A 27,599-nucleotide genomic window follows, 5' to 3' on the forward strand; every position below is an offset into this window, starting at 1 on the left:
GCGAGATATACAAATATATGAACCGCATTTTGAATGGAGTCATATACATGAGCGATGTTTGAAAAAAATTGTTGCGTGCTCTATCTTTTTGCATTCCTCTGAACCCATCGCCCATTGTTTTCAATGGGACAGTGAAACACCGGACGGTGTGCGATGTGCGCGCGAGTTCAATGTGAGGTTTCCCATTGAAAACAATAGGAAACACTTGCCGATCCTCTTAACGTGGATGAAAGCCGTGCCAGAGGATCACTACTTCACAGAAGTGATGGGAGGTGTTTTTTCGCCTCACATCAGCGTGAAAATACACGCTGCAGAGTGTGATATTGCGCTCACCCGCAAGTAGGTAGCCTCTTCCATACATTGTCACAACAATCACCGGGTCCTGGCAGCCATGGAGGGGTGAGCATTCCTCACTGTGCTACATGAATACAGGGGGTCCAATATGAAGTGGGGTTGTCCAGTAACCGGAAAACTCCTTTATTTAGAATCTCTTCGGAACACCACTGGCGAGATGTCAAATTTCTACACATAACAACCCACCATTGTTCTTTACTCGCCGTGAGCAAGCCGTACTTTATTATGTTGGCTTCATATCAGTAGCAAATGAAGTTTTTCACCACAGCCAACAAACAGTTACACGGAATAGACCTGTGCGAAGCAGGGTAAGGCTGATTTCACACCTGCGTTCGAATCCACCCAGCGTCCGCACATGCCTGTTGAAATCTGTATTGTGGATGGAAGCGGCGAGCTGCCAACGGTCACGCGCAGTACAGATTTTTTTTTTAAATCTTTGTTTTTCCCGCGCCGTCGCTAGGCAATGAATAGGTTGGGTACCTGTGACCTATTCACAATGGACTGCAGGTCGGACAGCTTCCATTGTCTTTAATGGAATCCATCCACGCAAAATCCACACAAAAATAGAGCATACTGCGGTGCGGACGCCAAATCCGTTCGTGTGCTACCGGCCTTAGGGCTCAGTTCAGGGTTTCTGTCTTTGCTCTGTTTTTGGAGGAGGGAAACTGAAATAAAGCTGAAAAAAACAGATCCTTTTTTCCCCATTGATTTCAATGCGGTTTAAAAAAAACGGAAAGGCTTGTGCAGTCTGTGGCATTATTTTACTGTCCAAAAAATAGAAATCTGACGGAATGGAAGCAGACAAGAGCCTTTCAGTTTTTTTAAATTCTATTCAAATCAATGGGGAAAAAGCAGGGGATACGGGTTTTTTTTCAGTATCTCCTCCAAAAACGGAGCAGAGAGATGTAAACCCTAAACTGAACCCTAACACAGGTGTGAAAGTAGCCTAAGGGTGCTTTCACTTCTGCGGTGGGGGTTCCGTTTTCCTTCTCTGCTCGAGCAGCATGTAAGAGGAATTCCTTAGCTGAATGAGTCTGTCTCATTCAGTACTGAACGGACCCCACTGACTCTAATGGCGTCCATTCAGTTTCCGCTCAGCTGTCAGGCATTATACTGGAAGAAAATCTTCATACTTCCGTTATTTTTGCGTAGGATCTGCGACGGGACTTCCCTTAGGCCAGCCCACATGGTCGGATCAGTAAAATCTCGTGTGAGTCACACTGCGTTTTACCACTGAGGAGCTGGTGATGAGCCGGCTTATTGCCGCACATGGCAGTGATATTGTACTGCGCATGACAGCGTATCTCACGCACGCTGTCATGCACAGTCTTCCTATTGTTTTTTCTTGTGTCTAAATTTCCTGCACCGTCACTGCACAACAGCGTGTATATGCAGCGCCCATAAGCAATGTCATTGCAAATGGGCAGCATTGACTACGTGCCCATAGAGAACAATGGTCTCTTGCGTGTAATACACCGCAAGATAGACCATGCCGTTCTTGTTTGCACTAGTGTTTTATGCAATGCTTAAACGCAAATGTGAGCGAAATGGCGCAAGGCAATATATTTGATTGACTACAAATTACTATGTATCACCAGCGCAGATATCGCGCTCATAACATGTAGTAATCTTACACTTCTGTGAGCCCGGCTGTTTGCACAAACATAAATGCAAAGTGCAGTAAACATGCAATACTAGAATAAGGGCTCATGTTTACGGGCGTTTTTCACCACGTATTACTGGACTTTAATTGTTCCATGCACACCAGTATGTGGATGCAGCATATCCATATGCAAGAGAAAAAAGCGCTGCATTCTCTATTCTGTGGACAGGGGGCCACCGCTTTCTATAGCAATGCTATGGAAAGCTTCAGACGGCGTGATCACGGTAAACCGCCAGTGAAATCACGTCCGTGGACAGGCACCCTAAGGGTCCGTTTACATCAAACAATTTCTCATTTGAATGAGCGAACAACGTGAGAGTTCGCTCAGGCAGGCTGTTTATACAGGCTGATATATCGTTAGCTTGGACGTTTATTCACTGTATAGGTGAATGAGAACTACTGAACAATCGATATTTGAACCAAACGATTAGTGAAAGAGCCAAGTAAGGCTGCAGAAAATGAACAATGAACAAAAAGTGAACGATTTAGCATTTTTTGTTTGATCGTTGGCTGTGTTTACACTGAACCATTATCGTTCATTCTCGCTCATTTGAACCCCTTTTTGGTTTCAAAGTATTTTATTGAAAATTGCAGTCAAACATAAGATAACGCTTTGGTATATTCCCCACGCAGGGGGCATCTGAATATTAATGAGGCATGAAGAAGAAAGGGAAAGGAGGGGGAAAAGAAGACATACAGAAAAACAAATATCCACACACTTTATCAAGGTACACCAAAATAGCCGTGGCACTCTTAGTAAATGTTGTGTGTAGCCAACATACCGCCCTTCCCCTCTCCTCCCACCACCCCCTCCATCAAGCCCCAGGCTCCGTCCCTTTCTGCTCCATTTTGTTCTTTCTTTCTTAACTCAGATCCTCTACCACCTTTCCTTCTCTAAGATGATGGGGGGAGGTGACAGTCGGCCCTGGTCCGGTGCCTCAAGTGCTAAGAGATCTATTTAGGCCTGGCATGTCTAGGAAATCTGCCCATGGTTTCCAGGTTTTGAGGAATACCTCCATAATGTCTTCCCTCATGGCCGACAATTTTTCGTATAACATCATTCTCTTGAAGGCTGTACAGCTGCAATGTCAGAAGACATCCAGCAGGGTATTCTTACTGTATATTACTGGCCGCTCTGTTGTCGGGGGTCTCTCCAGCATGTCCCATACAGCAGTACTGGCTCTAGCTAGCAGATGGCACCATTGTATAATGGCAAAAAGAGAAAGCCCCCTAGGAAACCCTGAATCCAAAATTGGATTGTAAAGGGTTAAAACGTAACCGTTATTATAATCTAAAAATACTTAATTGTTTAATGTATAATCCTATAAAAGAGAGAAGGGTGACATGAACTAAATATCCATATTCTGACTCTACCAAAACCAGTCCTCACTATCAATCTTGGGAAACCTGCTCTGACAAGGGCAATCCCAACAGGAACCTACTGTATATAACCTGTTGCACCCTATATTCAGGGAATAAAGTACATCTCTCTTATTAACAATGCAGTATCTGAATGAATATCAGTCGGGTTTCTGGAAAGATGCTCTTAGGTATTAATTAAACATTGAAATCACCCAGAACTTGGCATGTCTGTACTATAATAATCCACTAAGATATGTACTTTATATGGGTCTAAATAATTTAATTTATTTACAATTATTCAGGTCTAATGCATATCACATGTCTGGTGGCCCACTCCAAAATTATTCACCCGAACATACTCCAATAGAATTATATCAAGAATATGCCAGTTAGACCATTGAGTATGCCATACGTAAACAGCCGGTCATATATCCAATCACCGGTATATGTGTATACAGCATATACCTGGTGTTTCACCTCAGGACATCTCTTCTAGCATGTAGAGGTCCACCATCTCATCAAGATTAGCCCACTATAGCAGCACCTCTCAATCAATGTACCCCTGGTCTTCTTTAAAAATTCCCTTCAATTCAGAGCATGCTATAAATATGTACAGTATAATCACTTCAAATACAACCAATCTATCTCCTTCAACGCGTTTCTCTCGGCTGTTATCTAAAGCCTCAGTTCCTCTGGGAGTTAGATTCTATAGTATCATCATGTATTCAAGAAATAACATTGATATTTCATAATTGGTACTCATTGTGAGAGAAGCAATATTGTATTACTCTGTGTCTACCTGTATCTTTACAAGTTTAACTTTTGTCTGAACAGGCAAAGGAATGCAAGGTTATCTTGTGAGGTCACAGAAGAAGTAGAAACTCCAGTTATTTCTCTCCTACATACAAGAAAGATTATAAGCTGGTCTTTCTTCAAGAAATATACTCACCTATATATGTATTTTAGTATATATACAGTGTGTGTGTATATATATATATATATATATATATATATATATATATATATATATAAATCTCCATATATGCATTGTAGCTCAGACTGTCTCTGACTACCGTGGCCTGCTCAGCTTCCCGCAGCAAAGACCAAAGACCAGATCCCTGTACAAGTGTAAAATGGTGTCCCTATAAATGTGGTAGATCTCTAAGGATTTATCAATAGGTTTGAGCCCATGTTTCTAGTTAATTGGCAGCGATCTCCTCGGAGAGACCGAGGATGCTGGGGTTGTTTCTCTGGTGCCTGTTCTCTAAGTTGTCGATATGTGATAAAATATCAGCGATTTGGATAGACCGAATTTGTATAGCCTGACTGTGTGCTTCTAGGAGAATAAAAGTTTATTCCAAAGACTTCTCTACAGCGGATAGCCTGTGCCCAATCTGCTGTACTTCTTTATGGATAAGTGCCACCACTTGCTTATTAGAGGCTTCAAAATGCTGAAATGCTGTATCAACCTTGTTTCGGGTAGGCATGGCTCAAATATGAGCTCTCCAGTCCCACTTGGAGTCTCCCCATCAGGATTCCATAACTGCTGGGCATGTCTGAAGTGAGAGGGGAGCGCTGTTGTGTGGTGATGGGGCACAGCTGATACTGGGGGATGAAGATCAGGAAAGAGAGCTGTGTGGTCTATCTGAAGATCATCGATCAGAAGGTGACACCAGGTGTATAAGTGTGGGAGGAATCTCCCTCCTTAGCCTCATGTTCAGTATCATGAGGAGCATCCCTCCTGTGCTGGGTGTTTGGGCTCAGTTACTGCAGCGCCAGGTGAGGAGGTATATCGCTCATGCTGCATCGCCATCTTGGACACGGGGCGCAGGGCATGTGAAGCACCGAAAAAGCACTCGATAATGGCTGGGACTCTGTCTGAAGCCACTCTTCCTACGGCCCACGGAATAGATGACAGGAGCAAGGTGAGTGCCTGGTGAAGCTGATTGAGCTAGTAATGTAGCTCAATCCGCCATTAGCAAGTCATGATCCCTTCAAGATTCTTATTTTAAACCCTCCTGTAATTTGTCCAGATCATCTGGAATAATGAGTCCTGATATACACTGAAGTGCTACAAAAGTTCATTTAAAAAAAAACAAGCTTTCCACACTCTAAGATAAACATTTGAGGTAACTTATTTCTACTAGCTAGTAAAGGCCCATTTACACGTAATGATTATTGCTTAAAATCCGTTCAAATGACCGAAAATGAGTGATAATCTGTAAACACAGGTATCATGCAGTTTTCGCTTGAACAATGATTTTAAGGTGAACCTAAAATCCATTGTTCAGCTAGTGAAAGATAAAGTATCTCTCAATAGATCACACGCTGTTTTCTCCCTGGGAGGCGGCAGCTGCGAAGAGAACAATGCAGCTGTTTGCACAGCCGGGCGTGTTATTAATAACACACTGGGATCTGCAAACAGCTCCTGGAGGCCCTTTTACATACAGATGAAGATGATTGTGTTTATATACCTTGCATAAAGTGTTACAGGAAAATCTTTTAATCTTTCAGTCATTTGAAAGATTATTTATGTGAATGGGCCTTTAAGGCCCATTTAGACACCGATTATCGCTCAAAAGCCATCTTCTGAGTGATAATCGTTGCGTCTAAATGTGCTGCCATTGTGCACTATTTGTTTATCAGTGCTAGAAATTACCGATGGCCGTTATCAGCGCTGCATGCTGAGTTTTTAAGTGGGCGGCGCTGATAGTATTCTTTCAGCTAGTATCCCGCTAGCAGTTCTCAGTGGGACACCAGCTGAAAGCTGAGAACAATGCAGCTGTTTGCAAATACAAAACAGCTGCATTGTTCTTTGAGCTATCATGGCTGTATCCTGCTCCGCCTGCATTAACTCAATTAGGTACTTAAAGGGGTTGTCCCGCAGAAGCAAGTGCAGTTATGCACTTCTGTATGGCCATGTTAATGCACTTTGTAATATACATCGTGCATTAAATATTGGCCATACAGAAGTTATACACTTACCCCCTCTGGTGCTGGCGTCCCCGTCTCCATGGCGACGACCAAACGTCTTCTCTGGTCGCCGCAACAGTCGCGCAGAGAAGAAACCTCTTCTGGAGGATCCGGGCCCACGAGCTGCGTCCTGGCTCCTCCCCCGTCACGTGGTGCCGATCAGCCAATGAGGTGGCTGTAATCGGCAGTGGAGCTCAGACTGGAGAAGAACATCCACGGTGCACCATGGGAGAAGACCAGCGGTGCACCTTGGGAAATGACAGTGGCCATCTTGGAAGAAGATTTTTATAACTTCGTGAAACAGCTTCATGGTGAGTAGAAACGCTCTAAAAAACCGATTTACATGGGTAGTTTGTGATGCTTGCTTAACATGGGGGACTGGGGTGTGAAAAATTTTTCATTTTGGCCGCAGGACAACCCCTTTAAGAGTTATGCAACGATGATTGAGAGATTATCTTTCAGTGTAAATGGGCCTTCAGGTAGAAACCTCTTCTTATGATAGACCCTTCTTTCTTAAATTCTGCCTAATTCTATAGTGTCTGTTAAGAGTCATCTTCCTTAGCCAGGAAAACCAACCTCTGCATGACTAAAAAGGGGTTATCAGAACTTTCTTCCCTTATTTTCTGTATTCTTTTGGGAGGTAGACAGAAGAGAAGGCATAGCATAATGGTTCTAACCCCCTCAAGGCAGTGAAAGGAGATCTACCTCGTGGGATGATCCTGAGGGCATAGAGAAAATAATCTACAACACTTGTTCTGTCTTGTAGCAAAACTGAGGGGAGGATAAAGCCCTGAGAAACCAGTTCAAGTTCCATGAGGGGAGTAGGTTATTAATTCTGGGTTTTAACATATCTGCTGCTTTTAGGAATCTAGCATCTGCTAATTTTATGTGGCAAACTACACTGGACCCTTAGCCCAGACTCACACAAGCAGACCAGATTTCGTATGCAAGAGGCCCTCAGCAGATTCCGGCTGCGAGCCTGGCCGGCAAACCTGCTCATCTTATTTTTCTGTACAGAGGATGATAGTGGCGGCACACTGTCCATCATGCACAGTAGTTTTATTTTTTTTAAAATATATTTCCTGCAGAGTTGTTTAGTGATCATGCGGGTGCCTGCTATCCATATGCAATGTTAGTTGTGTATGGGCTGCGGAGTCAGACAGCCTTGGGGTCAATTCGTAGTCACGAGTGGGAGCGAGAGTACATGCTTTTCAATGCCTGCGTTTTGCCACAGATACCGATTGCATGTTCCGCAATTGGAATGCGCAAGTGTGAGCCCAACCCTAGTGCGCTGGGCGAGAGGCCCATGTCTAGGCCTGGTTGCAGACATTCAAGGATTAGCAGTATGTCCAGTGATACGAACTGGGAATTTTTCCCGTCACACCATGAAACGAATTTCCTCTATGCTTTGAAGTAGATTTGGTTGGTTGCATCTTTTCCATTACCATAGATAAGAGTTCGCAGCAGGCATGTGAACTGAAATGGCTACCTTTCCTCCCAAGGGTAATACGAACCTGAGGAACTGCTGGGATTCTAAGTGAATTTGGATGTGGAAGTAAGCGTCTTAGGTCCACGGTGCCCTTTTTTTTTTTTTAAATCAGCTTTACTGTGGAACTTATTGTATCCATCTTGAGCCTGCTATATTTTATTGAACTGTTCAGAGGGTTGAGGATTATGGAAGATTTCGCACCAAGCTTTTTGATTAGAAAGAGTCTGGAATAGTGGCATGTGTTCTGCTCAACTAAAGGAACTTGAGTTATTGCCTGTAGCTGCAATAAGCCCCATCCCCCTTGTTATAGGTGTGTAATTGTGGCTTCATGTTCAAGGTTACCAGAAAGTTTTGTTTGGGGAAAAAGGAGTTATGTGGTATTCCTCTTTTTACCTTTAGGGACCCAGCTCTTGCAGAGCTGTGCACATCTCTGAAAATGCCTGCAATCTTCCCCCACTGGGATGGCATCATGTTCTTGATCTTTGAGGCTCCTCCTTGATTGGGGTTGAAGAGTAATTTTTCTTCCTCTGCCTCCCTTTGCGTAGCTCCAGCGGCCCATCTTGCCTTTACCTCAGGAGGTGCAGTCCTGGTCTGGACCAAACAAGAATTACCCATAGAAGGGGCAAGAAACACAATTTGTTCTTGGAGATTAGGTCCACTGACCAAGACATAAGCCATAGAACTCTTGAGGTGGAGTTAGACAGAGCTGCAGTGAATGTAGACAGTCTAATGGACTTGGCTGAAGTGTCCGCCAGGAAGCTTGTTGCTATCTTCAGGACAGGTAGAGTCTAGAATTTGCTTGCATGGGATTTTGTTCGGATTTGCAGCTCTAGCTGACTCAGCAAGACATTGAGTGTTCTGGCCATGCAAATGGCTGCCACTGTCTAAGCAGACTTCAAGCTGCCTCACATTTTCTTCAGAAGGCTCTCTGCTCTTCAGTCCTTAGGGCCTTTCAACTTCCTACCTTGAAAGATAAGGTTGTAAGCTTAGCTAATTTTGCTAAGGAGGGGGGGGCAGTGCCTTTTAATGCCCCTGGAGATGAGGGAGCCTGCCATCTACTCCATTCTTTCTTAGCTAGCTTCTGGATGTTTGTGGAGTGGGAAAGAATGTTTGTTTCTCCAGCTACAATGGAAGCCGGTCACAAGTTTTTCCTGCAGCAATTAGAACATGATGCGACTTTTCACTATGTGTCATCTTCCGGTCTTCTGAATTCTTTTGAATTTGCCACAGTTGCGTCCACGGCACATCATAGATCCACACCCACCCCTACAGCTGGCCCATGAGCCCCACAGATACATATTGCAGCCCTCACCTATAACCACTGTGATGAGAAATCCGGCCTGGGGTTACTGATGACTAGAGGACCCTGTCACACAAGTTTGCGTTCACAGCTCCGCCTCTTGACTGTATACTTACTGTAGCTTATTTACTAGGACTAAGTCAATATCATCTTTGGCTGCAGAGAGAACAAGTTAGCCTTAATGCTGGGCTGATGCAAGAGGGGCTTAAAAAAAAAAAAAAAGTTTAAGAAATTCTCAAAATGGTGCTTGCCAAGTATCAGACAGGGAGCTGACTGCAGATAAGTGTCTGCAATACACAGGAGCTCTCCAAAGTGGAGGGGGGGGGGGGGGGGGGGGGGGGGGGAGGGCTGAGATTTTTTTTTGCTGGAGTTGCTTTAACCATTCTAGACTTCAAACATTTTTCTTTAGTTTGCTTACTACTGAAATGCCGTGTGCTTTATACCAACACAAAAAAGCAATCACTATAATCAAAATCTTTATTACACACATTACACAAGTTTCAAAAGTAATTACACAATATCCTCTTCAGTATCATGATATACAATCAACCTGAGAAAAACATTCACAGTATAAAAACATTGAATGGCCAAGCAAGGTGCCTTTGAAAGAGGTAGAAATCCAACTTACTTTACAACACTGCATTCAGAACTTGCAATTGACCAACGTCTGTGCAAAACTGGTCTCTTGAAGGGGTAGTCGCACAAGATTGTTACATCATGCAAAACAAGTTTTTATTTCAGCATTTTAAGGCTGGGTTCACACAGGGCGGAGTTGCCGCACAAGTTCCGCCTGGAATTTTGCTGCGTCAGCTAATCCCGGAATTAGCCACGTGGACGAGATTGGTTTTAAAGCAGTGCTTTCCTGGCGGAAATCTTGTGGTTTTTTGCTGCAGCCAAACTGAGATTTTCAGCAGGATCCTGCCCTGTGGGGACCCAGCCTAAAGAACCACTCTTGGGTCCAGATACTGCAGTTTGAGATTTGTTTATGGTACCACTTGGAGTCCTCTCAGAAGGTGCAGGACCACAGCTCTGATGCTAGTAGAGCAATGCGTGTGTAGATTGAGTTGCTTCTCACTGGCACTGGACACAGGTGGAAGTTCTGAGAGGGACCAACACCAGGGTGCACCATGGCAAGAGACTATCTGCAATACCTAAAACAGGAGCTTTAATTAGTCCAATTGAAAAAAAAAAAAAGAAGTATGCTTTGCACAAACAGATCAATGTAATGTAATGTCTACTTGTAGGACAACCCCTTTACGAGAAATATTATAAAACTTTAAGGCTAACAAAATGCCCTTAAAATGTGCACAACTTTCAAGACCAAAAAATTGCTTGAAAGGACCAAAGGTAGTGTTAGATGTGTTTTATAACATTCCCAAGTGAGGCCTCATTTGGCTATAAATTAATAACTGATATACATTCCCATAAGCAAGTTTGGTGAAGCTTTGGGGTCTGGTCCATTTTTTGGGATCTATGTAAACTAAAGTGGACCACACTGCAAACTGCATAACAAACTATAAACAAATCAATTATATGTACACGTGTGTAGTAGTACTATACTGAGCAGCAATGATCAAGTTGTAAGGATGTCATACCCATACCTGGGTACAGGAGTGCTACATGTAGATTACACCAGGACGAGAGCTCCCCTTACATTTGAAAATAGCTTAAAATTGAGGAACAACTGTGCAAATATGCATTAGAAATGCAGCAATGACAGGATTTCTCTAGCCTTAGTACAATTCCTAGTCCATGGTCATGTCATGTAGCGGGTTATTGCTCTAAGGCCATATAGCAAAGCAGCTTGTAGTCTGGCTTCAAATAGCAGCAAGTTCAAGTGGACCTACAATAAACCCAGAAGCACAGTTAGTATCTCAAATACATGCTTTCATAAAGGCGATACAGGTCAACAATTTGAGGATTTACATTAATGAAATTGTACTTTATCAGTTGGTAAAGGAGCATTTCTAGGCTGGATTAAAGGGAATGCGTCATCACAGAGTGACCTGTTGTACAGCATAAAACAAGTTGTGTTAAATACACTCAAAGTTCCATTCAATTCCAACTTCTAGGCCCTTTTTTTCTTTTTCCTTTGTGTGATTGTGGAGAAACAGCATGCGGTTCCTGCCATCAGCTCTCCGGCCGAACTATGAATTTTAAGCTAAAAAAAAACCCAACCATTTGGCCGAAAAATTAAATGGCAGCATTTACACGCAATGATTATCACTCAAGACATAGTTTGAGTGATAGTGTGTAAATGGGTCTTCAGTCAATGAAAATATTGCTCCCCAGTGGAATAGTTATTTTTGTTTACATAAAATGAAAAAAATTGACTTGTTCATAAAGACAATGGAAACAAGTTCAGAGAAGAGTTACCAAGATGGTGAGAGGTCTGCAAATCATGTCCTATGAGGAACGGTTAAAGGATCTGGGAATGTTTAGCTTGCAAAAAGGAAGCCCAAGAGGAGCCTTAATAGCCGTCTACAAATATCTGAAGGGTTGTCACACTGTAGAGGGATCAGCCCTATTCTCATTTGTACAAGGAAAGACTAGAAGCAAAGGGATAAAACTGAAAGGTAGGGGACACATGTTCTCAACATGTTCTCAAAACAACTTGTTTAGATTTACTGTTCCAAGAAGTTAATCATGTATGATTTCTGCACTTGCCTGGCATTTTAGATGTTAAATTCCTTATCTTGCATATTCATATTGTTTCTTTTGACCAATGGTAATAAAAGCAATAGATCTTAACTAATGCAATTGAAGTATTTGCCTCTGCTGCCTGTCAAGTCAGTAAACACTTAATCCCCTGCTGTGTGGTTTGACATTACTCTCCTGAGCTCAGTTTCTTGAAGAATTTGAACCCCCCAAAAACATTCTGTATAGCTAATACTGATGTTTGCATTAACAAGCAGCAATTTTGGCTTATGCCAAATTTGTGACCATTATATGAGAAAATGGGTGTAAAAAATGCACTAGATGAGCTTATCCTTAATATTTGGCTACATGTATGAAAGGTTAAATTAGTTTATCCTGTTACTCACAGAGCATGTAAAAACTGAAAGATCAATCAATATCAGATAAGCAAAAGATGGTTTTAGGTTTTCCTGCCACCTAGAGATATGCGGCTAAAGTAATTTTTTGTTACAATACAAAGTTTAGAAATTACCTTTTCTGAGTGCTTAAATTGCCTCCAAAAGTCATTATACAGCTGACGTGTCACTCTTTCTGGGTGGCAAGTTACAGTTTTCATGTAAACCTTCAAGCTCCTCTCCAGCAGCCGATTCACCTCACCATAGTCATAATCATCATACCTAGTGGGAAGTACAGAAACAAGTTAGAGTTGTTCTTGGAACTTAGTGCCAACTATCCATCCTCAGGATAGGTCATCAGTAGTCAAGTCTAGGGACACCGATTTAACACAGCATTCAAAAAATAAATCAAACACCTCAACTCCTTACCTTATGCCATAAATGCATTGGATATAGTTCCAGATAGCTCTGCGCAATTTGAAAGTGTCTACTTCTGAATGTGAAGCAATGGTATGATATGTCAAGTTATAGGCTACTTGGAACTTATCATCCAGCAGCTGACCGACCTCTGGATACAATCTGTGCAGTAGAGAGTATCCATGGTCTTCCCAGGTGTAGTCCTGAAAAAAAAAAAAAAAAAAAAAAAAGGCAAGACTTTAAGCATATCTGAAGACCTTATGATCCAGAAGTTTAGAACCAAAGTGTCACAAGCAACAGTTACCCCCCCTTTTCCTTGTAGGAAGAAAAACATTTATGTACTACAGTATAGCAAAGGGCAAGTTTTTAACCCCTTCCCTCTACATGATATACATCAGGATACATCATGGCAGCAGGGTACTTCTTGCAACTGGATGTACCCTTAGGTCATGTGGATAGCGCGAGTTAATAAGGGATCTTGCGCTACCTGGCAGCAGGAGCTGTCTGTCACTGATAGCCGGCCTCCCAATGCAACAGCGGAAGTGCATTGGAGATGCGCCCCCCACCTCCCCACTGTTACCCCTTCCCTGCTGCAATCTATGTAGATTGTGGCATGGGAAGGGTTCAGAGGACCTGGCTGGTTGCCATGGTAACAGGATGCCAGCTATAGGAGTCCTGTATTACCATTGTCTATGATTGCTGTAATAAGTGATAAGGCATTGCAGGAGAGAAGTCCTGCAATGTCTTATAGCGATCAGTGCCATGCTGCAAGTCCCCCAGAGGTATGCAAATTAAGTACAAAACACAAGTTTAAAAAAAGTCCCACATGTTATAGTTGTGTCTGTAACACGTACAATAAGTTAAGCATGTTTTATCCTGCATGGCAAAAAGCTTTAAAAAACTGAGGCAAAAAATGCTAATTTTTAGCATTTTGCCTCCCATAAAAAAACCACAACGAGTGATCAGAAAAGCTGTATGGTTCCATTTGGGGGTACAATAAAAACTACAGCCCGTCTTGCAAAAAAATAAGCCCTAACAACTCAGTCCATGTAAAAATAAAAAAGTTAAGGCATTGAATGAAGCGATCTAGAACAAAAAAAAATTCCAGAAGGTGTTTTATTGCAGAAAAGTGGAAAAACCTAAAAACAGAACTTTGGCATTGTTATAATTGTACCAGCCCACAGGAAAAAAAAAGTGTATTGTGTCATTTATGCTGCATAATTAACACTTAAAATGAAAAAAAAAAAATCTATGGCAGGATTAATGCGTTCTCTCCCTGCAATCATAAAAAAAATAAAGTTTTACAAGACAGTCTATGTACCCAAAAATGGCACAGATAAAAACTAGTTTGCCACACAAAAAACAAGCCCTTATACGGCTGTCAACAACAACAAAAAAAAAAAACAACAAGTTATGGCTTTTGAAAAACAGGGATTGAAATCTGCCAAAAATCATTGTGTTCTTAAACCCAAAATAGGCCATATCCATCCATAAGGGGTTAAAGGGAATCTCACCATCTTTTTGCAGCTCACAGCAACACAAGGTGGGGACCTGCCCATTATAGCAAGATGTCTGCTTTTTGCATTCATGTAGTAGTCTCGGAAAAACTTGCATTTTATTAGTAGCAGAGAACTAATCGCACATATTCATGAGCTGCAAACAGTCACACCCACCGTCAGCCACTGAGGCCATCTGCTTTAATATCAAGGACTACTTCTTGTAGTCCTCTGTGCAGTAGTTTGAGAAACTTAGCAGATATATCACTGTAACCAGTAAGCCTGGTATTACCTTGTGCTTCTCACGGAGAGGTGCCTTAAGATGGTGCGTTTCTCTATAAGTCACTTAGCTACTTTATTTTCAGCGGTGTAGTCATAACCTGAGTTCTCATGTCCACATTGGTGTCATGGGTTCAACTATTACAGTAACCATGACCAGTTTTATAGCCACCCGTAGGGTGCCTTCACACTTGCGATCGCAAAACTGCTGTTTTTTTTTCTTCAGCATTTGTCTGTTTTTACTGCTTATGTAAAACTGCAGGCAAAGCAAGCTGACATCACCATTTCCTCCCAGTGACATAGTAAGTGGTGTTAACACTTTACACAACAGTGTTACAGGTTTTTAATGCACCCCATTCATTTTAATGGGCAATGCAGAGCATCAAAAAACACACTGCAACATGCAGAAAAAAAAACAAAAAAAACCCGACCATACAGCATTCATTTTAGCACATGTTATAAACACGGCACTGAAGCGCTTGTCTGAGAAGCCCCATTGAAATGAAGAGGCTTAGTACAGCATTCTTAACTAAACGCTGCAAAACCACCAGTGGGAGAGAAGCCTTATGGCTTATTTACAGTTAACGATCACTCAAAATTCATTCAAATGACCGAATTTGAGTGCCAGTAGTTCAGTGTAAATGCACAGAAAACAAAAAAAAAAAACTACAAGACTGCACACGGTTTGTAGTTTGTTAAGCTGACAAAAAGAAAGTTAGATTGTGGGCTTCTCATCCTGTGTAAACACTCCTCGGTCAGCACGTCATAGGAGTAGTTGAAGTGCTGAGCAAGAAGCCCATAATGCAGCAACCTTAGCAGTGACATCACTCGTGCAGTTTAAACGACTGTTGGCCCATGTAAGAGGGCCATTAGCGATTCGACCCATTTTGGAAAAATGCTAATTTCTGTGTTTACCGTCAATTAAAAGTAACTCACATGAGCATGGAACGTAGGAGGAGTCTGCTCGCCCCTTCGAGAGAAGTCAATGTAGCCAAAATCTGGATCCTCCAGGAAGCAGAGAACACTTGCTGAGACGGAGTGAACTGGATCACCTGCAGGGTACAAAATCAAAGCATATAATTAATGCCCCACTTACATGGGATGAGCTGTTGGACAAGTGATACCTGACCATTCGCCCCATTTATGCTTGCTCCTGGGCTGTTACACAGAAGCGAGTATCAGAATAGCTCACAGCGCTGCTGGCATGGAGCGGGCCAAGTTCCCCCACCCACTCGCCTCCGTTCACTGAACTGCTGTTTACACGGCTCGTAGTTCTGTCTAAAAGCTTCAGCGACTGAATGAGAATTGTTCAGCTTCTGCATACAGAAAACTGGACGATTATCGTTCAGACTCCTATGGGAATTTGAACTCTGAATAATCGTCTGGGTAAGTTAGCCATTACTGCAGGTGTCTAGAAGCACAACAAGTGTACTTTACACCAGATGTGGTACCAACCTCAGACTATTGCATTACAATACATACCATTAGAAGTCACCATCACACATTCTCTTTTCTCTTCTTCAAATCTGGTCTCCATCTCTTCTTCACTTGGCTCTTCTTGTTCCTCCTCATCCAGTTCCTTCATCTGAGCCAAAACACGTTCTGCTTCTTGTGGAGTGCTACATCTCTGTGTGGACAACATATAAAGGACTTTACGTAAAGTTTTAGTTGCAAATCTGCAGTGCTAGAGAACTCAATGCAAATCCGGGACAATGCATCTTTATTTTTACTCAAAAAGGACTACCAATACGCACTATAGTTCCAGGCCATTCAAGTCCCTCTTAGTTAGGGCTACAGTTAGCAGGGACCTTCTGAAAGGTGCAACAAGTGCACCACTTGGCCTCCTGCAAAATGGGTGGAGGGGGAAGCCCACATCACTGGACTTTTAGCTGCAGCACAGCTTACCATGCAAGTTGACAGTTCCCCCTCAAAAAGGATGCATTCTATGAGACAGTCACAGAAGTACCACATCTGAGGATCAAGTTACAGAAAAGCTGCATTGCATTTATGGTCACATTAAAGTAAAGTGAATCTAATGTCACCTTTAAGGCTAGGGCCACACAGCATCAGATCATACATCCGAAGACTGCAGTGTTGCCCTGTGACATTGAAGAACAAGTCAATACGCCACAAGCTGCAGATGGTACATTTCCAGTGGCCTATGGGTCATAGCAATGTGTAAGGTGCAATACAACTGCACTATTTCTATTATGTTACAAAGTCACAATGATCTCTGGCAGTGCGATCTGAGTAGTGGCCAAAGTCTCCACCTAGCCTTAAAACAGTTGTGTCAAGATTTCGAATCACCCTGCAGGAGAGGGAATAACCTGTTAATCAGTTGGGGGCACTCACTGCTAAGACCACCATGCAACTGAAGGGGGTCTTGTACTCCATCCTCACTGCAAGTAGGATGCACCCCCTCCACAGTGAGGAGGAGACTGGAGCATTGGTCACAAGCACACTGGTGCTCCATTCACTTTCAAATGGGACGGCCAAGATACCGGAGCAACAAGCACTCCGGTGTATCAGTGCACCTCATTGAAATAAAGAGCGCCAACCATGCATACTCAGCCAGCGCTCCATTCTTATGTTAGAGCTGGGGAGAAGTGACCCTTGTAGTGACAGGGAGAGGGGACACTGACACCCTGTTCTTGAAATCAGCAGGGTTCCTGGCAGGAAACCCCCTATTGACACACGTTTGTTAAATTAAGAGACCCGGCCTTCCATGTATTACATTTCCAGCCATCCATTTGAATGCAATCAGCTAAGTGTCAGGCCAGCTGTGTAAAAAAAAAAATCCTATAAGGTCTAGAACTGGGGTTCCGTCGGCTTTCTCCATTGCCAGAAATACTCCCATCTGTAGATTACGCACAACTGAAAGTTTCTTCCTACTGAAACTAGAAAGGTAGGGTAAAGCAGAGTTCATGAGCAGCAAGCACTAATCAGCTAACCTCTAATTGCTTATTGCTCTAATGGTCTATTCAAGCCAAGCTCACACAAAGCGGTCAGATTCTGCATGTGGAAGACCTGCAATCATTTGCAGAAATTGCGACTGATCAGATAAGAGCTGTTACACAGGAGCAAGTATTGTTGGCATCGCTCAGTGCTGCCATAATAGAAGTGGAGCGCCCAGGGTATATGTGGTAAAGGGTTTGGGAACAATACCCGTCTAATCAGACATATGGGCAGTTAGCTCACTAAGGTGCATGATCACTATAAATGCCTAGGTAAAATACAGCCCTGGACGTGGGGGTAAGCTTCTCTCAGTAACTAATTTTTTGGATGAGGAAAGGGCATGTTTAAATCCAACTGCTGATCATTCTCTTCAAACATCTACCATTAGGGAGACTTAAAGGGCCCCCATACACAGTCCCACCAAAATGAGGTTTAGCCAGTATCAGTCTGGATATGGCCAGCTTTACAGGTTTTATGTTATATCGACTCTGGCCCTGGACAGATGGCCACACTGTTTGTTTCTCTGACTACCTGATGCAGTGTGCATCAGCAGTCTAAGACACAAGGTTGCTCTGACTAGCAGTACAGCTCACATGGGCTGCAGTAGCCAGTCAATGAGGGTAGTGTCTTATACCAGCTGTACATACTAGTACACAATGGGCATCAGGTAGTCAGAAGCGGTGCAGCCATCTTTGACCAGGACCAGAGGGTCGCAGTAGCTTTCAATCTTTATATATAACCAGTGAATGTTCACATCCAGAATCCAAATTAGAAGATATTAAAGTGTCCAGTTACATTCTTGGAATATTGTAGCCGAGGAGCCATTAAGGGTTAATTTTTCCCCTCATTGCAGCTTTAATTTAAATTTACAGATTCAGCTTGAAGCTGTTCATTATAGTAAAATGTTTAGTCAAATTGACTGTAGTCATCCAAGTGTATTACTTCCCTTCATTCCACATGTAACACTGGAAGTTAATGTGCCATATATACACACGCTGCATACAACCCCATGTTCATACAATGTATACTCACCTCGCTGATTCGGACATCGGGGGATGAGGGGCGCCGAATGAAGTCTTTTCCCTCTGGAGGATAGATGCCACAACCCAGAATAAAAGAGGAAAGCGCATGGAAGTGGGTGAGCAGGACAAGCGCATGGATCAACTCGGCCAGAGACCAGGCATGGCCACCTGGAGATTTTAAGAGACTCTGGTAGGAAGAAATAAAATTGTTTATACCACACACTGTTATATGGCCAGAAATCGCACATTTCTTGTTAGTTGACAAGGGAAACAATTTTAACTAGTACAAAATGTTAAAGTGTACGTAACTTTTCAGACAACTTTCATGCTCATCTAAAATAGCATATGTGTCAATCTTGTCAAAATCTTTCCATAAAGGGACACTCGAGTGATTTTTCCTTTATATAGCCACCAGCTAGTGATGATCACACAGCTCCTATCAGTTATAATGGAGATCATAGCCCACCCTCCTGACTGTATACTTATTTAACCAACAGAGGGTAATTGAACTGCAGAAAAACATGGTATAGCACTAAAGTCTGTCAGGTCATTTTTCCCATATCAATACAATGGCAGATGTGGGGCTTCATGAGGAATAAAACTGCACCTTTGAGTTACAGGCACCCAAACAGCATGACAAAGGAAGCCCTCCTTGGGCAATTTCTAATTAGCAGTGGATCATCTGATGGGCAGTTCACCTCTGCAAGCAGTCTGGGCCATTAACTTACCTCCCTTTTCCACTAAACACCCCCTTGTTCCCTGCACAAGGTCTTGAGCTCTGCCCATTGATGCAACGTGTTCCATGAATGGGGGGACTGCTCCACACAGAGAGCAGACTTGTGTGCTGCAACTTACTCTGAAAGGTTGTCATGTGCCATCTTCCGTGCAGCACAGGCTGCCCATATGTGGACCGTATTACATCGCCAATGGGCAGAGCTGGAGACATGATGCAGTTAACAAGGGGGTGTTTAGTGGAAGAGGGGAGGTAAAGACCTGAACTGCTTGGAGAGGTGAACTGTCCATTAGCATATGGCACAAGAAGCCCTTCTTGCACCATTTTTCTTGATCGGTGCCGGTATGAAACCAAAAATGTACAGTTTAATTCCTCATGTCCCACACCTGCCAGTATCTTGCTTTTCTATGGGAAAGATTGTCTGAGACTTGAATGTTGGCTTATGCATCATGGGATTGATTGACAGTGAAAATAATTTTTGCCATCAAGATGGTACCCGACATGGGGCTGCAGTGCAGGGAAGTGGCTGGAATGCTGAGGGGCGATATCAAGATTGACTGTCAATCAGGTGAAAGGGGCCAGACTAGAAAAGTGGTTTCACCAAAGTGGCCCTTTACTACTAAAAGGACTGCCCAAAGACTCACCCTCAGGCAGACCATATCTCTGCAAGGTCATTTTAAATTGATCTTTCAGAAAATCCCCATAGAGCCCCACCCCAGTGTCTGCTGACAGCTGAGATAACAGAGCTTAGGCCGGAGAACAGTCAATATTGTTTCCAGGCATGGGATAAATAGAAAAAAAAAAAAAAAAAAATTATATATATATATATATATATATATATTAGTTCAGAAATATTTTTTACAAGTTAGAAAAATTGCTGCTATATTTGTAAGCCTTTTAATGTCCAGAATAGAATATATACACAGCTATCGTCTAGTATGATTATTGCAAGCATAAATTGCCACTTCTGGAAAAAGCTAATATTTCCAGATTTTTAAAATTCTGTATCATTTGAAGTACCGTATATACCGGCGTATAAGATGACTTTTGAACCCCCAAAAATCTGCTCTGAAGTCAGGGGGCGTCTTATACGCCGGTAATACAAAAAAAAAAAAAAAAAAAAAAGATTACTTACCTCCCCTGCGGCGCTGCTGCAGGCTGTCGCTCCCTCCTGGTCCCCGGCAGAGCATTGCTTTCTGAATGCGGGGCTTGAAATCCGCCTCCAGAAAGCTAATACTGTGATTGGCTAACACACGGCGTCAGCCAATCACTGCCGTTCAATGACATTGAATGGCTGTGAGTGGCTAAAACACACGTGCCTTCAACGTCCAGAAAGCAATGCTTTCTGACGCCGGAATATACGGTAATAGCATTCCAAAGTTTTTAACCACTAAGTGAAACAGGCCAGGTTTGAAGAATTGGTCACATGGGGATGGCGTCAAGTGGTTAAAAAGCTTTGTTTTAACACTGTTAATGCTGACGTGAATCCTCCCCTGCCATGCACTGTAATGGCCCTTTTAGGCTGGGTTCACACAGGGCGGTTTTGCTGCGGCAGATCCGCCCACGGCTGCTAATCTCGGGATTAGCCAGCCATGTGGACGAGATCTCAGAAATCTCGTCCACACGGGACGGCTAATCCACTGCGGTAAATCAGGTTCAAACCGTCGTGGCCGCGCTCTCCTCTATGGGATTGCCGGCCGCAACGGAAAAGCAGGCGGCTGGGCCGCTTCGAAGCCCCTGCGGTTCTCCTGGCGGAAATATCACGGTTTTTGCTGCGGCCAAACCGCGAGATTTCCGACGGAAATCCGCCCTGTGAGAACCCAGCCTTACACAAGGCATTCATTCAGATTCGTGCCCCTGCAGAAACTTGAACGATAATTGTCCTGTGTAAATGCATGCATGCAGAAACCTGAACAAGCCATTCAGTGTAAACAGCAGCTGTTCAGTTCTGAACCACCGTCTGTGAATGGAGGCGGTGGAGGAAGAACGCTTCCTGGTCTGCTCCTTCTCCATTCTGGCAGCACTGTATATTAAAAACAAAGACAAAATACAGCACATGTTCATGACATGTGCAGTGCCATGCAGTCCAGGTCTGATGGCAGGTATGCTTTGAAGAGATTACTAATGATTCATAGGAGATCTCAACTCCTACAGCAGCTTTCCATGTTCATAAGTAGGGGCAGTCAGACTAGTGCCAGTCCCAAACTGGATCAGTATCACAAAGTAGAATCAAGGGTAAAATGTGAGCCTGCCATCAGCACATGCACTCACCTTAATGTGTTCTTTGGTAATCAGCCATGGCCTGTGAGCGAGATATTTATTCACATCGTTTAGTCTGCGCAGTTTAAGAGGAGCATAACTCAGCCCCTCCAGCCAACGAGGATCCCCACCAACTTGAAGGAAGCAAGCAGTATGGAGTGACACCAAGTACACACAGTGGTGCCGGGCAGATGCCTGGAAGAGAAGAGTCCTCAGCATATGATGGCAACAGCGGCACCCCCCATAGTGGCCCTTTAACCTGCAGTCCTATCACAATCCAAACAGCTTCCAAAAACAGCTCTCTGTAAAGGGCATGTTTATTTGCAACAAACACTACAGCAAGACCCTTTACTTGGGAATCACCTGACCAGCAGCGTTCATCAGACCCCATATACCAATCCCACACCGATTGCTGCACTTTGCCCCAACTCAGTACAGAACACTGTTCAACTTCCCATCATCCTCCTCTGTATGATGTGTCCCATGCTTCTCCTTAAGCCAGATATTAGCCTCAACCATCAAGTTTGGACAAACGTTACTGTAGAATTGTGTCTCAGTAAAATAGATACATTTTATTAATTGCCAGCCATAGGTAAAACATATTGAGGGGTCCCAGCAGTCAGACCCCCATGAATGTCATCTCCCTACCCTGGCATAGGGAATAACTGCATCTTCCAGATAATATGGGGAAGGTAGAAGTCTTTACATCATTACATTGCCAAGTCATGAATTGTTCAACCCATTATAACTTTTTAATATTAGGGTGCAAGGATAATCTGTCCCAAGCGACAGTTCTCATGGCTTTATATGGCGCTCTCTCAAGTCTGACTTGGACACTGAACACAACTCCTACAGGAAGGGGACTAACTATTGTAGGACACGCTTTATATAAATCAGTTAACCTACTGAAAACTAGATCGATTTACTGCACACCAAAGATTTTGTAACCTCCCAGGGATAAGATGCATGAATACTTACCATTATAGCCACATAGTGTCTCTCTGGAAGGGACAGGGCTCCATCCATACGCAGAAGCTGATGTTGGGTCTTCCAAAATACACGCAGGTATTCTGGATGAAGCGCCATTACTGCAGCAATGTTATCACTTTGACTTGGTCCAGGCAACTGTAAGAAAGATACCATTAGGGACTACACATTTACATTCTGTACCTGTAGTACCCGAAAACTTACCTGTGACACTGGGATATAGGCACTGGGTCCCCTGGTATCTCTTGGTCTTATCTGGTCATTCAAGTCCTGAAAGTGAAAAACTGCTTTTAGACAGGAAGGATCAAATCGTAGCCACCCAGTCAATGAAAAAACAAAAAACAGCAGTGACGGAAGCAAGCGGCACGTGTCCTTACAGGCTTGGTGCAAGCTAACATTAAGTTACATCACCTATTACTATATTCACAGGCTGCCCCGGGCATCAGAATCACCAAGCCACTGGAATGCAGAAACACAACATTAAGTACAATGCTCTGAAGGACGCACATATCATTGTCAACAGTGTAGTCAGAAGCATCTCACGCTGCATGCCAAACCACCAACAGCAAGTGTCAGAACATTACATAATACTGCCCTGACCATGAACATCTGACCAGTGACCCCATACTTTACAGGACACCGGTGGAGAAAGGTGTGAAGGGCTGAGTGGGGAACATCACTTGATTAGTATTCTTTATCTGTGGTTGGTACCCAGTCACACATTTTAGGCTGTGGCTTTTTGCTGTTCAGCTCAGTCTTAGAAGCAAAATATATGCACGATCCAGCACATACCAAAGACACTGTACAGAACAGACCCCACTGACTATAATGGAGTCTGTCTGGCTGCCAGCACTGCACCATATCATCCAGGATCTTTTGCCGGATCTGCACTGGAAGCTCTCAACAGAACCTCCAAAGTAGATGTGAATAGCCCCCATTTACATAGAATCTGCTGCTAAACTGTATCATACGGTGTGTTATGGGTTTATGTCCTGGACCGCTGATACTTGCTACAACAGGACGTAAGCATAGGACCTATACATGGCACAGGTTCAGAAGCTATGGCCATGGCACATGCAGAAGGAGCCAGCTGGCCTCCTGCTGCACCAAGGAACACTGGCTTTCTTACACCAATAAGTTAACCCCTTACATGCTACAATCAATGTTGATCATGGCATGTAAAGGGTTCAGAGGGAGTAGTGCTACCTCTGATGTCATTGGAGGGCTGATGGGTTGTTATGGCAACTGGATGCCACTGCCTGGAGTTCAGGTGTGCCATGGCATTTGATGGCTAGCAATAAGATTATGAATTGCATTAGATAAAACCATGGATTCAAGTCCTACAGGGGCATAGAAAAAAAATAAGTCATATGTAAACCAAAATGGTACCAATAAAAGCTACAGCTCATAATGCAAAAAACAAGCCCGACCATGGAAAGGAAAAAAGACGTCATTTTAGGACTTTGAATTCAGCGATGTAAAGAAAAATAATTTCTACAAGAAAGAGGGGTTGTGTAAAACTAGAGAAAAATAACATAATTTTGGCATTTTCACAAATGAAGCAATCTCAATGGGGAAAAGGGGGGGGGGGGGGGAATAAAAAGTGTATCATGTCATTTATGCTGCAATCAGTCACTGTACGGCTAGGGTCATCTGCGCCAACACTGCCATGTGCCCCTGCACATGACAGTGTTTGTGCAGATGACCCTAGCGTACAGTGACTGATTGTCAGGTCTGCGCAGACACCGGCCAGGCATAGACCTGCTAGTGTGGAAAAAAATAATTAAATAAAATGGCACAATGTATTCTTTTTTGGAGGGAAGCAAGAAAAAGCAAGCAACAAATTATACAATACATATTTACGGAAAAAAAAAAAAAAAAAAAGGTGTAATAAAAGCTCCAGCTCACCACAATAAACAAGCCTCATCTTGCCATGCCGATAGAAAAATTTAAAAAGCTACGGCCTTTAAAAAGTGGAGATAAAATACCCAAAAATTCATGCAGCCCTTAGCCCAAAATAGGCCATGCCCTTAAGGGGGTTAATCTTAGGTGTCTGACCAGAGATTAGTTTCCTGATCTGTAGATAAATCTTGTACATGTTTAGAAACAAGTGCTGTTAGTGTGGGACTGATATTCAGAGGTCCACAAACCACAGTATGTCAGTGTATGACCCGAGACCCTATATGGGATACGTCTAGTATTGCCCAATATACGTAGGATACACAATAGTGAGAACACTGCACAAGTCACACAGTGGACTCGAGGTTACAGGGGGACAAAGTTCTTGTTACAGTGATGACGACATCAGGGAACTATCACAGGTATTACCCTTACATAACCTCTTAAGGGAAACAGTCACCAGGTATGAGCACCATGATCTTGTATGCTCATACAGCAGGTTCTGAAGTCCAAGAAGGCATATCTTATACCAGGACTACCTTTCAGAGCACCATATAGTGCAATACAATGTTACTGCATATTAGATCTATCATACAAGTGATCAAACTCTTCAATTTACAAAAAAAAAAAAAATTTTAAAGGGCGCACTTCCCATATTTATATAATATATAAAAACATGTTATTAAATCACTGCAAAAGTATAATCCATCAAGGGAACATTTATCCCACATGAACTATTAAAAAAAGTTTGCAAAAAAAACAAAACAAACACACCACAAGAAGTCACATGAACTCCAAAATGGTATCAATGAAGTGGAGAGAAAGAAACGGATGTAATATTAAGGGGTTAACTAATAAGATGTTAACAGCAGACGCTTTGAAGACTACTTGGGTTTTCATGAGGCTGCATAGAGGGAGCTGAAGCCCCCACTCCAAGAGCTACAGCTGATGTAACCGGAAGGAAAGGTTGAGCACTAATCATCGCCATGGAACATGTGCCCCCTAGCGCTGAGCCAGCAGCATCGCATCCATCCGGCTGCACAGCTGAGCGCTTCTCACGTAGACGCTCGATGTTCCCCCGATTCCATACAGCTAAGAAACCAGCACGGATTCCGCAGCTCCCGCGAGAGCTCCACTTTCTACGAGAATACGGGTGATCCATCCACTCCGCGGGGCACTACAAGTACTAGCCAGGACACGGCCAGCACTCTGGAACAGAGACATAACAGGGCTAGTAACACTACCGCACGGCGATCAATGGGGGACGAGCGTACAACACACCTTCATGACACTGCGGGAACAGGCTGGTTGGCATCCACGGTAATCTTCGCAAGTACAATGACCGCCTGCCAGCCTGCAGGGGACAACGGGTCCGAGCGTTTCCAGGACTGCGGGAGCTGGATGAAGTTATTACTCACTACGACTCATCTATCCCCAGCTTCTCACCACCGCTTGGAGCTCTGCTTCCCAACCAGGCGACCTCCAGCACTACTTATAGTGTCGCCGCCTACTTGCTTACGCTCTACTTCTCCACCAATCAGAGCATAGCAAGCCTCGTCCAGCTGGGTTCGCAATGATTCATGGGAGTTGTAGTTTTGTACCTTTGTGTTGCAATCATTTTTAGTTGAGAAAAACAATTTTTGTAGTTCTGCTATTTATCAGCAGTGTGGCCTGTGCGGGCCGAAAGGGCGCGGAGTTTCATCTCAGACGTGTGCAAACACCAAGCAGACGAGGCCAAATGTGTCTGAGTGTAAAGGTTAGCAAGTGATAAGACAGTACACACTGCAAACAGCACTCTGTGGTGCAGATGATAGTCATAAGTCCTGGGAAGGGAGGGTGTGTGACTTCATCTTATGACTGAGAACAACAACAAGTGTCCCATAGCAAACACCTCGGAGTGTCCGCACCTTAATTACGTGCGCCCGGACACCATGCTATCAGTAGTCGCTGTATGGCAGGCTGCGGTGGGAGGTCTCCGCACACCGGGATGTGGATTCTGCCAAGTATTCTGGACCAAGATCCATACAAAGAATAACCACACAGTATGTCACAAACTCAGAGCTTCTTCACACGAGCGGATTTGCTTAATTTGCAGAGTGATTTCAATGGATTCGCTCACACTGTGGGTGAAAAAAAACGTACATACTACGTTTTGGTGCGTATTTGCGTACTAAAGCTTCCCGTTGGAGTCCATGGGGCTGTGCAAATGCGCACACTTGTACGCCTAGGTTTGCGCAAAACTCTGCACATTTCCTTGCACACCAGCACCTCATTTGGGTAAATAGAGATTTAAATCATGGCGGGGGTGATTCACCCATCCATTGTGAAGTAGCGGTGCCTGCAGAGATACACACAGTATTTGCACAGGCATGCACGCAAATACTACTCCTTCCGGCATCTTTCACACGGGTGCTGCATGCTTTGCTGTGCTGTTTGCACTCCCGCTTGTCTGTCGATAGTACAATCTGCTCCGGTAGACAATCGCTGAACAATGAGATGGTGCTCATCTACCGGGCCTTCATATGGGCTAATCCAGACTCTTTGGGCTAATGCCCACGGACGGATTTCTTCCATGTCTCCTGTGGCGGAAATCCGGCGAGTTATTCTGCAGATTTTAGGTTCTAATTAACCTAATAGCTTTCTGCCCTCCAATGCGTAATCTGTGGAATTTACCTCAGATTTATGCAGCGTGAAAGAAATCGCGGCATGTTCTATCTTCCACAGAAATACGCGCAGCAGGCTTCCATTGTAGTCAATGGAAGCAGTCTGTCCTGCGAGACTTCCGCTGTGAGCACAGCAGAAGTAGCGCGGGAATAAGCGTCACCGCCATCGCATCATGGGCTGCACTGCTCGCTGGGCGGCACTCTCGCGGCGGATGCAGAGAGGTGAGTATGGGGTTTTTAGGGGGTGCCATGTTGGACTTCACTGCAGTATTCCACTGGCGGAGTCCGACACAGCCGTGGGCATGAGGCCTTTTGGTTAGTTGGCTGAGTGCCTTGTGTCTCAGTTTATTTTGTATTTAGTTTCAGTAATAAGTTTTTTTGTTTTTGTTATTGCTATGTGTTTCAATCTTATATTAAACAGATCTCCAGATTCTACTAGTGGATGAACAAGTGTTCATATCACTGCACGGAGTATCATTGTTGGCAGTATATCCTTCATTGCACCACTGCGAGTGCTGCTAACAATAAGCCTGGGTTCACACAGGGCGGTTTTGCCGCAGCAAATCCGCCCGCGGTGGCTAATCTCGGGATTAGCCAGCCATGTGGACAAGACTTCTCAGAAATCTCGTCCACACGGGATGGCCAATCCACTGCGGTAAGCCCGGCTGAAACCGTGGCTGCGGCCACCGCAGCCGCGGTTTCAAAAGATGCAGCAT

General features: G+C 43.7%; 1 protein-coding gene across 2 annotated transcripts; it reads right to left on the reverse strand.

The window, feature by feature from the left end:
• Positions 1-9,604: 9,604 nt before the first annotated feature.
• Positions 9,605-25,708, reverse strand: SESN2 (sestrin 2). 2 transcript variants are annotated; one of them, XM_066572715.1, is made up of 11 exons: positions 25,502-25,707; positions 22,733-22,780; positions 22,526-22,591; positions 22,313-22,459; positions 21,347-21,529; positions 18,353-18,529; positions 15,848-15,992; positions 15,302-15,417; positions 12,603-12,793; positions 12,311-12,455; positions 9,605-10,984 (listed from the first exon to the last, which is right to left on the reverse strand). In XM_066572715.1, the coding sequence occupies exons 4-11, from the start codon at positions 22,418-22,420 to the stop codon at positions 10,898-10,900; spliced, it is 1,152 nt and encodes a 383-aa protein (XP_066428812.1). In that variant the 5' UTR covers positions 22,421-22,459; positions 22,526-22,591; positions 22,733-22,780; positions 25,502-25,707; the 3' UTR covers positions 9,605-10,897. The 2 variants fall into 2 exon arrangements, with proteins under 2 accessions (XP_066428812.1, XP_066428811.1); XM_066572714.1 differs by lacking the exon at positions 22,733-22,780 and having other exon boundaries at positions 25,502-25,708.
• Between the last annotated feature and the right edge of the window lie 1,891 nt (positions 25,709-27,599).

This window comes from Eleutherodactylus coqui, chromosome 1 (genome assembly GCF_035609145.1).
Source record: "Eleutherodactylus coqui strain aEleCoq1 chromosome 1, aEleCoq1.hap1, whole genome shotgun sequence".
NCBI lineage: Eukaryota > Metazoa > Chordata > Amphibia > Anura > Eleutherodactylidae > Eleutherodactylus > Eleutherodactylus coqui.